The sequence below is a fragment of the Macaca fascicularis genome, chromosome 4, assembly GCF_037993035.2.
Source record: "Macaca fascicularis isolate 582-1 chromosome 4, T2T-MFA8v1.1".
NCBI lineage: Eukaryota > Metazoa > Chordata > Mammalia > Primates > Cercopithecidae > Macaca > Macaca fascicularis.
The window spans coordinates 49,053,290-49,068,126 of record NC_088378.1 but is presented as its reverse complement, the minus strand read 5'-3'; the positions used below and the strand labels follow the sequence as shown (position 1 = coordinate 49,068,126).

The 14,837-nt window shown below is 38.5% G+C and overlaps 1 protein-coding gene across 11 annotated transcripts in view; it reads right to left on the bottom strand.

The window, feature by feature from the left end:
- UTRN (utrophin) overlaps positions 1–14,837 on the bottom strand; it is a 581,880-nt gene that overhangs the window by 15,425 nt on the left and 551,618 nt on the right. For 9 of the 11 annotated variants that reach the window (XM_005552038.5, XM_005552041.4, XM_074037195.1 and 6 more), the window contains 5 exons: positions 10,906–10,944; positions 10,616–10,681; positions 9,435–9,500; positions 2,044–2,202; positions 1,124–1,364 (listed from right to left, as the gene is read on the bottom strand). In XM_005552038.5, the coding sequence (XP_005552095.3) occupies positions 1,124–1,364; positions 2,044–2,202; positions 9,435–9,500; positions 10,616–10,681; positions 10,906–10,944 (571 nt within the window). The remainder of the gene's footprint in view (positions 1–1,123; positions 1,365–2,043; positions 2,203–9,434; positions 9,501–10,615; positions 10,682–10,905; positions 10,945–14,837) is intronic. The other 2 variants (XM_005552040.4, XM_074037197.1) reach the window with 1 other exon arrangement.

The window sequence follows — 14,837 nt, the reverse complement described above, 5'->3', positions numbered from 1 at the left end:
TAAAATTTGAGAGAATCACTGGAGAGAAAGTTGTTCCTGCTTTGAGACAATAAATCATTCCTGGAGAAAGGCACTCCTATGATACCGCCTAGGAGCTCCACACAGCACAGGCTAGAGAGAAAGACAAAAGATGACATGCATGTTGATGTCAGGGATTCTTCAAGAGAGAGGAGCTCTTGGCCCCTGTGCTGGGACTCTACAGTCTCTGCACCTGCTGCAAAGGTCTCTCCATCACTAGTTCTGAGACATCACTCCTATTCCTAACTACTATGTGCCATCAAGCACTTAAATCCCTGCAGTGTGCTGTGTCTTTATATATGAAAGTATCTTGCCGTGATCTCTAACTAGATGGCAGGCACCAGAAAGGCAGAAACTGTATTGATGCTTCTTTTATATTCCAAAGAACAGTGTTTTTCAAAACTGAATGCAATAACCCATTGATGAGTTATAGAATCAATTTAGTAGGTTCTGACCAGCATTAAGAAAGAAAAATAGAAGGAAGAAAGGGAGGAAGGAAGAAACGGAAAACAGAAAATAAGAGCTGGCATTTCTCTATAAAGGCAAGTATTATTTTGTATTCTGCATACATGTATGTATTCATCATAATGTAAATTGTATTTCTTATTGTTCAGAAAGCTTGCAAGCAACTCCCATAAAACATGGTCCAGTGTTAGGAAATAATAGTAGCAAATTAATAACCATCTTTTACTCAATTTCTTGAAAATAGAAAACAACGATTCTTGGAGTCAGCAAGATGTCTCACTGGAAGAAAGCTTTAATGCTGATTTCAGGTCTCTTGCTGCTCCTTAATACAGAGGCTTCCCAGGTATAATTTAGGAAGATATATGTTGTAGGATATTTTCTCTCAAACAGTTCAGAGCTGAGGCAGACTTCATTGTTAAACAAGACTGGGAAATTCCATTGTAAGCTTGGCAAACACATTTTTGTGTGCTAGTGAGGATGTATATGCTTACACGTAAAAGGAAAATTCTAAGCCAGTCTAAATTAACTACAGACGTAAGAAATTGAAAGTGGACTTGTCTGCCTCTCCTGACACCTGGACCATGTCCCAGCAGTGCACAGTTGGCCTGGGGAGGTGTGACACTGAATTCTACACACCTACCTGCTCCAGCAGCTGTCGGAGGCGGTGGAGCTGAGACTCCAGCTGTTTATTGTGATCTTCTAAAATCTGCATCCTAGCTTCCAGTCTACCTTTGTGCTGCCTGAGGAGTTTTGCTTCTGCTATAAGTTCTGAATCCTCAGACGTGTGATGGGGAGATACAATCGACTCTGGCGGTGAACCAACAGGGAACCCCCTTCGGAGGTGCTGGTCCTTCAGCTGCTCATACTCCACCTGTAGATTTCTAATACAGAAAGAGGGAGAAACAGAATTACCACTATGAGCATTATCTTCTCTCCAAAATTATCTGCGAAGTTCAAATTTAGCTCATGCTAGTTCCTCTTATATAAAACCGTGTATTAATAGTAGGATGAGCATGCATGAATAAAATTGTAGTTTTTTATTTTTTATTTTTTTTTTGAGACGGAGTCTCGCTGTGTCGCCCAGGCTGGAGTGCAGTGGCGTGATCTCGGCTCACTGCAAGCTCCGCCTCCCGGGTTCACACCATTCTCCTGCCTCAGCCTCCTGAGTAGCTGGGACTACAGGCGCCCGCCACCACGCCCGGCTTGTTTTTTTGTATTTTTTAGTAGAGACGGGGTTTCACCATGTTAGCCAGGATGGTCTCGATCTCCTGACCTTGTGATCCGCCCGTCTCAGCCTCCCAAAGTGCAGGGATTACAGGCTTGAGCCACCGCGCCGGCCTTAAAATTGTAGTTTTAAGCAAGTATCCCAGCAGACATCATCACTGAACCCCCAAATGCTGCTGTATTGCAGCCAGCATCCCAGTTTGTTAATGTCCTCTCAAATTTTCACTCCACTGAAATTTCTTAGACAATAGTCTTGGAAAGAGAATAAATAGGGGTTACAGTGAAATTCATATGAAAGAAAGGATGACATATTTCCTTCTCCCAGGCCTAGCACACCTTTGTTCTTCCTCTAGGTCAGCAATGATCCTCTCCAGTTCTCCACGTTCTTCCCTCTCTACCGACTTCAGGATCTGAGCTGGGCTTTGTGGCTGGCTCACCGGGGACTCTCCTCCGAGTGTCTGGCAATACTGCTGGATGAGGGCGTGCTCGTCTTCCCTAGCAAGACAAAGGAAACAGAACCAGAGGCTCACATCTGGATGGTGATGTTTTTGGACATAAAGGAAGTAGAAATAATGATGGACAGGATAGTGGCTGGGACAAGTTTGTCTTAGAGCTCAGTGTCTCCATGACCTCCCTTTTAAAACTCTAGGAAGAAGTTCATCTAGCAGAGCATGTATATTATACGAGCCAACATTTCAGGCTTTTCTTTCATCTAAAAGCTCTATCTCACAAACTTCAGAAGGGATATCTTAGCATAAAAAACAAAAATAAGGAACAACATTTAGTGTAAAAGATACTGTAGACAAAATCAATTACTCCATGCCTAAAGAGTTGATTAAAAGACTACTGAATTAAGAATCATCTGACTTCACTGTCTTCAGAATTTAGTTGAAAGTAATTTTGAAATGATTTGTAACCCATATGATGGGGTTTATAATCCTTATGTTCTTTTATTTAAATAGCTCAGCACAAATCATAATTGTAGATATTTATAACATCTCTACAGATACTTTATATTATTAGCAGGTCATTTTTAGGGTTGATCACTCTGTATTAGAACAAGAAACTACATTTAATACATGAAGGTTGTCCCACTTATCTAACTAATTATCTAATGAACTAGACACAGCAGTATCGTGGTTGAATTAGTAATTGACATAAGTGAACGTCTAACAGAGTTGATATATTTATGGCAAGAAAATGCTTTCTAGCAGACTCGGAATTTCTTCTCTTCTTTTAACAAGAGAGATCCAGTGAGATCTTATAAATGTGCAAATACCAGATCTCCTGGCTAATGCTACCAGGGCAGATGACACCTGGTCTGTTTTGATGACTTTTGGTAAACAAGTCCTGGAATCGATGGCTTTACAGAATAGGGCAGCAGGAAAACCTCATGTCAGTTACCTAGGTATCAGAGTATCAAATGGAGCTATCTCACGACTGAAGCAGCCCCTTCCTGTGTAAGCCATGGGGGGCTGCAAACGTCCCTTAGAGATTCTTCTGTTACTCTGGAGTCAGACAGCATCCCAATGCAGCCAGAAAGAACCTGGTGTGGTGCTAGCATTCCCGGGCCTCTCTCATCTTCACCAGAGCCTTGAGATTACCTTGAGCTGATGAGTAACACCTGATGCTGGGGAAGACCTCTGGTACTCGTAATTCTGATTTGAAAATTCATCTGGTGTTACTGCAGTTTACTCTAACAAAGAAGGACTTGAAATTGTATCAGAAAGTTGGTGAATTCCTAGAAAAGATTTGTCCTAAGCATTGAGATCAGAGAGACAGATGAAGCAAATGAGAAAATTGAATATTTTGGTATTATGCTTGTCAAACAGCCAGAGCAAAAGTTCAGATGTGTCACTTGTTGATTTATTTTGCTTTCTTCATCAATAAACCCTCTCTCTTTTTCCCTCCCTCTAGGAATATATAAATATAGATATAGATATAGATGTATGTGAATACATATATATTTAAATAAAGGTCATATACTTTGGTTAAGACCACAATATAATAAGAAGTACCTAACCCGACCTTCTTGCTTTTATCAAATAAATTTTAAAAGAGGATGGGGTGGGACCCTTACAGCACAATTAGAAACTGGAAATAAGGAACACCAGTGGATTAAGGATTGAAGCAAGCTGCGGCATCATCCTTTGATTCCCTTTCCTGGGAAAACGCAGCGTCCCTGGGAAACGAATGAAGGAACCTCTAGAAGAACCCCATGCTTGTTCCTGGGTTTAGAAGGATGAGAAGGAGAGAGTATGGGTACTGCACCACTGCAGAGAGCAGCATTTGAAAGCAATCCAAAAGTTCTTCAGTTGCTCATGTATCTAAATCAAACGGAAATCTGGCAGGGAGATATGGGTCTGTGTATGTGTATACTTTCCCCATAGGAAGTTAATGGCCAACACCCTAAACCTAGCTGTGTTATCCGGGGCAGAAGCAAGCTGTGAGACTAATGGCTCAACACCACTGGGACACCAGTGAGCTGCGATGAATTATATAACGCAAAGTCAGTGATGCCTGGAGGCACCTCACCGAGTTCATGTGAAGAGAGAGGTGATAAAAGATGACAAAAGAACAGCTCTAACATATGGATAGGACAAATGGACAAAGCGTAAAGATATAGTAGATATAAAATAAAACAGCAAAATAAGAGTTCAGTAGAACATCTTGTAAATATTTCTCAGTTCTCAGGATGAAAATTATCCGAGTATAGAAACTAAAAAGACAGAGTACCCCAAAATAATAATGACAAAAGAAGCACCTTCACATGTATCCCTGGAAAATGTCTGTATTTTAAAGACAAAGTATCACAAGCAATCTGCCAGAAATCAAAATAAAACAGTAAATCATGTTCAAAGGTGGAAAAATGTTTAGCCTCCTATTTTCCATAATATTAAATGTCCAAAGACGATGGAGCAATATCTACGGTCCTAACCTACCCACTCATATGACCCGGCAGGTCATTCATGTGTACAGGCAAAGCACTTTGTACACATGGTAAATGAAAGAAAGAATGAGCAAGGATAATTCAAAATGGAACTAAAGTAGATGGTAATCTCAGGCATTACGATAAAAAAGAGGTAAACTAATTCTAATATTAGGTAAAAAAAAAAAAAAAAAAAAAAAAAAAAGAAATTAGTTGGCTGTGCACAGTGGCTCACGCCTGTAATCCCAGCACTTTGAGAGGCCAAGGTGGGCAGATCACTTGAGGTCAGGAGTTCCAGACCAGCCTGGCCAACATGGTGAAACCCCATCTCTACTAAAAATACAAAAATTAGCTGGGCTTGGTGGCGGGCGCCTATAATCCCAGCTACTCGGGAGGCTAAGGCAGGAGAATCTCTTCAACCAGGGAGGCTGAGGTTGCAGTAAGCTGAGATTGCGCCACTGTACTCCAGCCTGGGCAACAGAGTGAGACTCTGTCTCAAAAACAAAAACAAAACAAAACAAAACAAAACAAAACAAACAAACAAAAAATTAGTTCTATGATATCTATCAATAACACACCTAAAAGAAAATAATAAAAATGGAAAGAAAACATTTAAAATAAGAACTAATATAAGGACAACAAGAATTAAAAGAAAACTTGGGTCCCCTAAGCTACCTGGCTGATCTTGTGGCCATGATTTGACCACAGATCCTGGCATAGAGTTCCTCCAAGATCACAAGCCACCATTATGCCCTCCGAACATTTACTACAGCACCTGACCTCATGGATTAACTTCAGTGCTTACTATTAATACCAAGTAAATTTTTGTTTTAAAGATATGGAGACTGACTATCCATAGTGAAACCAGCCAAAATTAGATTTGAGATGTATTTTTGTTGTCTACATTCATATAGATTCACTTCTCTGGGGAAGGTGATAAAATTTAACGTATTATTATAATTATCATCCCCACTATCTTTGCATTCTTTCGTTATGGTATCTGGAAGAGAGTTAAGGCAGTTTTCACAAAAATAAGAATTTAACAATCATTTATATAAAACATACAATTTTAGTCTTGTTTTTCACAGATTATTAGGTGTAAAAGTTGAATATAAAAATAGACACATTCTAGTTCTTAATTACATATAGTAAAAACCAAAAACAAACTCTTTAAATGCAGATAGAACATGAGGTACCAGATCAGGGATATTAAACATCAATCGTATGTCTTGTGCTAAAATAGAAAATGTTGCAAAAATAATAGGTTTGCACCAACGAAATACCATTAGATAGAATATAATTATACTACAGTTAAGTCACACATAGTACACACAATCTAGATTACAAAATTAGTACATATCAGATGACAAAAACCCGTGATTCATTCAATGAGCTTTTGAAAGTAGACAAGACATAAACAAAAATAATAATTTTCTTTCTTTTAAGGATTGTTCTGTTCTAGGTTTCAGATCTGCAAACTGCAATGCCTGTGTAAACCACAGCCCACCTCCCCATTCTATCTTTCCAGTGTCACCCAAGGGCAGATGGCAGATGGCAGATGAAGCAAGACATCCTGATAGTTATGGCCCAAGGGATTGTCGTCCTTGAGTTCCCGCTTCTGAGATTCCCCAGAATCGTCATGAGTCCTATCCTGTCCTGAGATGTCATTGCTCAATTTTTCCTTCAAAAATATGTGGTATTCTTAACATCAATTTCCTTTTAAATTGTGCAGAGTCAATCGAACATACTCATATATCTAATTGTAATAGATATATGGGTGATCATGGACATGCCATATATCTAATTGTAATAGATATATGAGTGATCATGGATTGTTATTTATCTTTCTAGATGTCATATTCCTTGTTTATAAAATAGGACTCATAATAATGCCCATCCAAGGGTTCATAGGAGATTATTTGTCTCCTCACATCATCTAGCACCTTGAGGTCACCTGCATTCCCCATTTTCAAAGTCAACACTGCGGCACCTGGGGATCTCTCTCTGACCTCCGCCTCCATTGCCACGTCTCCTTCTCTGACTCTGGCTCTCCTTCCTACCCTTTATGAGGACCCTCAGGATTACATTGGGGCCACCTGGATTATCCAGGATAATTTCCCTATTTCAAGGTCCTTAATTAAAAACCTGTGGCAAGGTCCCTTTTGCCATGTCAAGTAATATATTCATAGGCTTCAAGGATTAGGATGTGGACATCTTTGGTGGGGGCCATCATTCCGTTTACCACAAATGTCCTCATCATGTTCTTCTGATAGGACTTCTTATCTATTTCCTTTTTAGCCTATAAGATTCATGGAGACAATATCTGTATCTACAGACCTATTGCAGTATTGGGTGCATGGCGGTCGTGAGTTGGTAAATGTTTAACAGGCTCTCCAAGAGAAAAAGGCCTTGATTTGTGGCATTTGCAACTTCTGTGATTTAAATACTTTTATCATGGCCAATTTCAAGTTCATGACTTCACTGAATGTGGAACTGGGAAAATATACATATTTGCACACCACCTGATAGAGATAATGAATCAGGAGTATTCAATCTTTTGGCTTCCATGGACCACATTGGAAGAGGAAGAATTGTCTTGGGCCACATATTATATACACTAACACTAATGACAGCCAATGAGCTAAAAACAAAAAACAAAAAGAAAATCACAAAACAATCTTATAATGTTTTCAGAAAGTTTACAAATTTGTGTTGGGCTGCATTCAAAGCCGTCCTGGGCCACATGTGGCCTCTGGGTTGTGGGATGGACAAGTTTATAATAAATAATCCCAAGGGCATAGATATTAGTGAAATGAAGTAAAATCATTAGAGTGTGCTGAGTTTTGAGAGTTACTTTTGTTTTTGTTTTAATCTAATTTATGTAATTGTAACTATATATATATATGTACATAAGTTATTTTTAAAAAGGCTCTGTTTAACAAACAGCTTACAAACATCCTGAAAATGTAAGAATCAGCTCTCGGCCGGGCGCGGTGGCTCAAGCCTGTAATCCCAGCACTTTGGGAGGCCGAGACGGGCGGATCACGAGGTCAGGAGATCGAGACCATCCTGGTTAACACGGTGAAACCCCGTCTCTACTAAAAAATACAAAAAATTAGCCGGGCGCGGTGGTGGGCGCCTGTAGTCCCAGCTACTTGGGAGGCTGAGGCAGGAGAAAGGCGTGAACCCGGGAGGCGGAGCTTGCAGTGAACTGAGATCCGGCCACTGCACTCCAGCCCGGGCGACAGAGCGAGACTCTGTCTCAAAAAAAAAAAAAAAAAAAAAAAAGAATCAGCTCTCACGATTGGCTCCAGCATACCATTACATGGTAGGTATATATTAATAACAACTATGTGCTGGATGGGTGAATGAGTTAATATATCTAATGACAGTATATTAAAATGTATTTGACTGTTAATCTTCTGACTTTTTTCTTTTCTTTTTTAAAAAAGTTAATCTTTTCTGAAACAGTGCTAAATTTAAAAATAGTATTTGAGCATTACCTTTACTGTGTTCACAGGGCGTGACAAAACATTTTAAAGAAGTAAGATTTTGTTCTGAATTATTATCTTTTATTTCCTTTAATGCTTTGGCTATGGTCAGCCTTGAGGAAATTTGTTGATTTAGGAGAGATTCAAGACACTTAACTACTTTACATGAAATGTACACTAGTAGGTTAAATATGAAACAAACCTTATGAATACACTATTATTTTGATTTGGGAATTGTTCCACACTCGAATGATAATGTATAAATCTCTACCACATTACGGTCAAATATTAAGATGTGATCTTTGAAATTTGAAATTGAAAAACCTCCTGATAACTTTTATTTATATGCATAATAATAAATAAAACAACGTTTAGAAAATATGGAAAGAGAACATTCTATATTTGAGCACTTAAAGTATTTTAACCTAGCACTCTCCATAGTTTTTTTTTTTTAGTGAAAACACCCAACTACTATGTTTGACAACTTTTCTGTCTATTTTAAACCTTCCCATCAGATCTAAACCACAATAAAGCTTTGTAAGTCACATAAGCTTGACAGTATTAAGTCTTTTAGATATTATTCAGAATTAAAAATGTGAATTCCAGGGCACACACAAAAAACGAAAAGTTCCAAAGTAAGATGACACACAATAGTAGGATAATCAGTGATAAAATATTTGCTGAGAAAGTTCCACAACCAAGTGGAATATACACATGTGGGGAAATCAGAAATAAAATAATTGGCTAGAAAGCTTTTTAGTATATAATACCTTTTTAGTATTCTACAGTCAATGAGGCTTTTCTCAGTTGCTAATAAAATAAAACATTGGCAAAGGAGTTAACAGTTTTCAATGAAGGGTAGGAGTATACATCTAAGCACGTGTGGGTCAGAGTTGCTAAATGCAGATATTATGGAAAAAAAATGTTAGCTAGTGGAAGGAAGAGGATTTCACAGAAAGGGCAATCATTCTGTCAAATCACCTTTGCTAAATTCATAAGAAATATAAGACAAATGGAATGAATATATATACCTATTATTCTAAATAAAACAATCTGATTTTCCTGGGGTATATGAGTTGACAAATGTAAGATTTTTTCATTAACTTATATGAAACAAAGTAAATAAACATATTGAGTTTACACTACCATGGCTTGAAAGCATAAAATCTACGCAGAAATTGTTGGAACCACACTTAATAATTTTGATTGGGGTCAAGATTCAGAGCCATGTCAGTGAAGATTGTTTCTGACAGCCATAGTACAAGAACTAGCCTTCCCAGGCAGCACTGATTTCATGATTTACTTACACACTTCCTGTGGTGGAGCTGCTATCAGTGAGAAAAGACCCATTAGTCCTTTCCATCTGTGCCAGTCTGAAAAATAAAAATAAGGAGATTAGACAACGTGGCCATATAGGACACGGTCAATTGGATGTACATCCTTAATCATTTTTAAATTGTGAAAATTCTGACAAAACATAGAAAGATCCAAATCTCCTAACACAATTGTAAAACTAAAACATTTCATGTTGAGCTACCTTTCTATAACCACTGCCTTAATGCCTGTAGGCCTTTATCTTATGCTATGATGTAAAGTCTCCAAACTGACCTAATCTTCTAATTGAGCTCCCAGACCTAGGCTCTCCTTAACCCTCTAGTTGGTCTACATCGAAGTGAGGGTGACATTCTCAAACAAATAAAATGATGTTCTTCTCATAATAAACACTCTCCATGACTTCCTTTTAACTAAGGACATGATCCAACTCCTTAGTGGCTGAGTTTTTCATTATCAGACCTCAACTTTGTCTCTCCACTTTCTCACCTATTTCCCTTTCCCCCATCTGCAGTTCAGTAAACAAACCATGCTCTTTCCCAGCTCAATGCTTTTGAGTATATTATTCCATCAGCCCAAGACTTTCCCCTAGAAATTCTAGTTGTTCTAGACCCAGTTCAACTGTTACCAATTTTATGATGCTTGAATTAACCTTTCTAGGCATAGCTAGTTACTAGAACCACAGACACCTAGTATATACCACTTTTCTGAAAGTTTGTGCACACCATCAAGACCAGCCTACATATTATATTATTTAGAGACTCTAAAATAAACCGCATCCTAAAGCATTACCATAAATTTAATTATATATTATAATTCATATGTGAACCATCTCCTGAGAATACCTGCAATCCCACTTTCATTCACTGAAACTAGGTTACAGTATCTAAATTCTGTTTGTACAGTGTTTGGATTCTCTTTAGCTGGAGAATCACATCCTATTTAGGTTTACTTTTCATAGGATACATAGCAGGTGTTTGGTGAAGTACAAATTGCATCACGAAAATACAAGAGCCCAAATTCCAAATATACTGGAATCATAACTCCGGCAAAACTGCATTCCTTAAATCAAGGTATATTAATGATATTAGATTAATTAGAAATAGATACATTCTGGGTGGCAGTGCAGTGGAGGGCTCTGATCAAAGTTTCTTACCGTGTAGCATATTGTTCTATTCTTGAATGGGTATCATCATGAAACAGTTGAGGAGATTGTGAGGGGCTTTAAAGGAAAAAAACAAAGCAACAATTTTATGCCCAAGTATTGATAGATGTTACGATTAGAAATGTTAGGTTACTGAAGTAATGAATTTGTCATGCAAACAAACCACTAGGATTGTTACCCGGAACACAGAAGTATTATTTTAGACCAAGAGTTGAGTAAGACCCCCATGCTAATACCACTGATCAGAACACCTCTCCTGCACATGGACTCTGAATACTCACTCATAGTGCTCTGGCCACATACTGATGAGTGTGATAGGACTGCAAAGAGGGGAGAGGGAGACAAAAGTCACAGAACAAACACTTTAGAGCAATTTAAGACAAAAGCACTGGGGGTGTGGGGAGATTCTCAATTATCTTCCGCTCATATATGTGGTTGCCCTGAGAGCCACTATGGGGAAATCAAAAGTAACAGAAGTAACAGTGTATTCTAGAGGAGTCACTGTGTATTCAAGAGTCTGCAGGGGCCTTTTCACAGATATTACAGGATATTTGTTACAGGATAGCAAATACATCTTTAAACAGTCATACTGGGGAAAAAACCAGAATGCTCGAAAATAACTCAAAATTATAGAATAATTGTAAAGATAATATTCTATATTATACCAAGGGGGGATGCAATCATATTTTTGTTTTTCCTAGAGAAGAAACTTGGTTAGAAACATGAAGTTAAAAATGAAACACTACATTATATGTTGATGGCAGAGGTACAATAAAATTAGATTTTTCTGTTCTTCATCTAATTTTAAATGTAAACATTCAAACCCAGATGTATCCAAAGTACCTCAACTCACAGATCCCTTGAACAAACAGGCAACCTAGATACCACCCCTAGACCCCACCAAAAATGTCACATCATAAATAACACTGAAGGCAACTTCCTGAGATCATGATACATTTTCTTCAAAACAATGTTTTTTAGAAGTTTAAACTATGAATTGATACAAGAAAATTTGTTCTGCTTGATTCAGGGGCTTGTGTCTGGAGCCAGATCATTCGGTGTCACTCTTAATGCTGGGGATGTCGCATACTGCCTAGGAATTCCCAAGTCTCCATGAAATACTTTCAAATACAAGTGATCCTAATCAAAAGCTAGTTCCAACCCTAGCGTTCTGAGGAGGAAGGAGAGTAAATGAATGCAGAAAATGTAAAGTACAATGGAAATTATCTATTTAATTAAATAAAGTCTGCAAAAGCTAATAGTGATTGAAACAAAATTATTCCAAAACTTCTTGATTCTCCTATTTCCATTATACACACCTACTTAGGAAAAGAAAGTAGGTATGTATAATGCCTACTTTTCTCTTCATCTCCTATAGTGAAGTGCAGGTTGATGTCTGCACAGCAAAGACTTGTGAACGTTATCTTATTGGGATGAAAAACTAAGACTCTTGAGATCTATTTTCAGAACCAGGCATTTATCCACACGATTTGCCAGAATATCTATACTGTCAGTAAACTTAATTTATAGATGTGCAAAATAGATACAATAACAATAAAACAACACAGTATTAGTCAATACTGCTTCCACGTCACTGCTCTTCATTAACCCTGAAATATGTTAAATGTCAGGTGAATGATATGCTATAGACTTTCTAAAAACAGTAACTGCTAAAGAGATTATTTCTAAAATTCAAATGTAGCAAAACATATGCCATGAACTTCAAATAGAAGAAAAGTGTATATATTTTTCATCTTAATCAACCTTGGAAAAGCTCTGTCAAATTATTTGACTGGTTCTTGTGAACTTAATCCAGTTAGCACAAAAGTGATCCATGACCTAAGATGAGAATAGCCAGGGTAGAGAGCCGAACTAAAGGGTTTCTCAAGTTTTGTTATATAGTTGAAAATTTTCTAAAACAAGAAATAAAGATTAAAAAAAACCCCTTGGGGCCGGGCGCGGTGGCTCACGCCTGTAATCCCAGCACTTTGGGAGGCCGAGGCGGGCGGATCACAAGGTCAGGAGATCGAGACCACGGTGAAACCCCGTCTCTACTAAAAATACAAAAAATTAGCCGGGCGCGGTTGTGGGCGCCTGTAGTCCCAGCTACTCGGGAGGCTGAGGCAGGAGAATGGCGTGAACCCGGGAGGCGGAGCTTGCAGTGAGCCGAGATCGCGCCACTGCACTCCAGCCTGGGCGACAGAGCGAGACTCCGTCTCAAAAAAAAAAAAAAAACCCCTTGGGCTTCATTGACTTCAGAGAATTTTGATTTGTAGAAAAAAAGATTAAATGATAAGCTTTTTCATTTGATTTTGAAAGGGGAAAATAAGAAACTGCATAGATAGAACCTATCATTAAAAGGGCTTGGAAATAAGACCAATGCGTGTGTTAGCCCAGGCTTCAGAATGCAGCCTATCTCTGCTCTCCAGCATGGAGGCTGAACAGGTGATTTTTGTCAATCACACACTGATATTCCAGAAATCAGACTCTACTACAAATATTTAGATATTATATGAAATGTAATGCAGGCCAGGCTTGGTGGCTTGTGCCTGTAATCCTAGCACTTTGGGAAGCTGAGGCAAGAGGATCACTTAGTATCACGTAAAATGCAACCCAGGCCAGGCTCGGTGGCTTATACCTATAATCTCAGCACTTTGGGAGGCTGAGGTGGGAGGATCGCTTGAGCCCAGGTGTCTGAGGCCAGCCTTGGTAACATAATGAGACCCCATCTCCACAAAAAATAAACACATTAGCTGTGCGTGGTGTCATGATGCCTATAGTCCCAGCTTCTCGGGAGGATGAAAATTTTATCCAGAAGTTTAATCTACAAACTGATACGAGAAAACTTGTTCTGCTTGACTCACAGCCTTGTGTCTGGAGACAGATCATTCAGTGTCAACCTTAATGCTGGGGGGACACCCCCACAACTTCACACACTGCCTAGGAATTCCCAATCTTAATGCTGGGGGGACACCCCCACACCTTCACACACTGCCTAGGAATTCCCAGGGAGGAACGCTTGAGCCTGGGAGGTTGAGGCTGCAATGAGATAGTAAGCTGTGATTGTGCCACTGGGAAACAAAACTGGACCCCGTTTCAAACAAAACAAAACAAACAAACAAACAAAAATATATATATACACACACACACTATTATATTAATATATATACACACATATATACATTTGTATATATATATAAACATGTGTACGTACGTGTGTGTGTCTATATACATATATAATAGTTTTATATATAAAACCCAGACTTTGAAGAACTTAGTGACCCTTTTAGTGCCTTAAATTGTCAGTAGACTCTTCCTTGTTCTTTGTCTTCTGTCTTCTTCAATCCATTTGCCCCAGAGCAGGGTAAGTGGGATCCCTGCTGCTTTTACTTAAAGACCCCCAGTGACTCCCCATTGCTCTTAGAATAAACTCCAAACACCTTGGCATGGCTTAGAAGGCTCTTCATTATATAGTTCCATTTTCTCTCTCCACTGCCATTTCTTGCCACTGTTGCTAGTTTTCCACCCCCGTTTCTGAAATTACCTTGCCTCCAAGCTTTTGAAAATGCTTCCTTAGACCAGAAACTGTCCCTCTCCACCTCCCACACCAAACACGCAACCCTTAGCCCTATTAATCTTTCAGGTCTCAACTTAGCTGTCATACTTCCTCCCAGTCGGGCGTTAACTACAATCATAGTGAAACTTACATTGTATTTGGTTCTTGCTACAGCAAAGGCTTAAAAAAAAATCTTTAAACTCATTTACTCCCCTTTAACCAATACCAGGGAGAGGTGTCTATTTTACTTTTTTTAATCTTTAGGGAAATCAATCTATCTCTTTAGCTAATAATAATTCTCACAACTCTTGAATTACTTTTGTTACTATTTTAGTTTGTTCCTCAGGTTTATTTTCAATGGAGTATTCTTTAATCAAACTCTACTCATTTATTGATTTGTTTTCTGAAAAATTTTGCATAATTATAAAATTAATTGAATAAACCTTAGCATGGATTTGTTTACGCCCTTTTAGTAATAACTCATTTTCCCCATAAATCCCCTCCTCCATGCATGCATGGGCAATTACTGGGCAGAGGATAAAACGTTATATTTTGCAAGGATGAAAAAGAAAGAAGTGAAAGAAAATTCTAATTAGCTTCATAAATAACTTTAACACATTTGCCACTTTGCTGGTTTTTCTCCAATGTTCTCCTCCC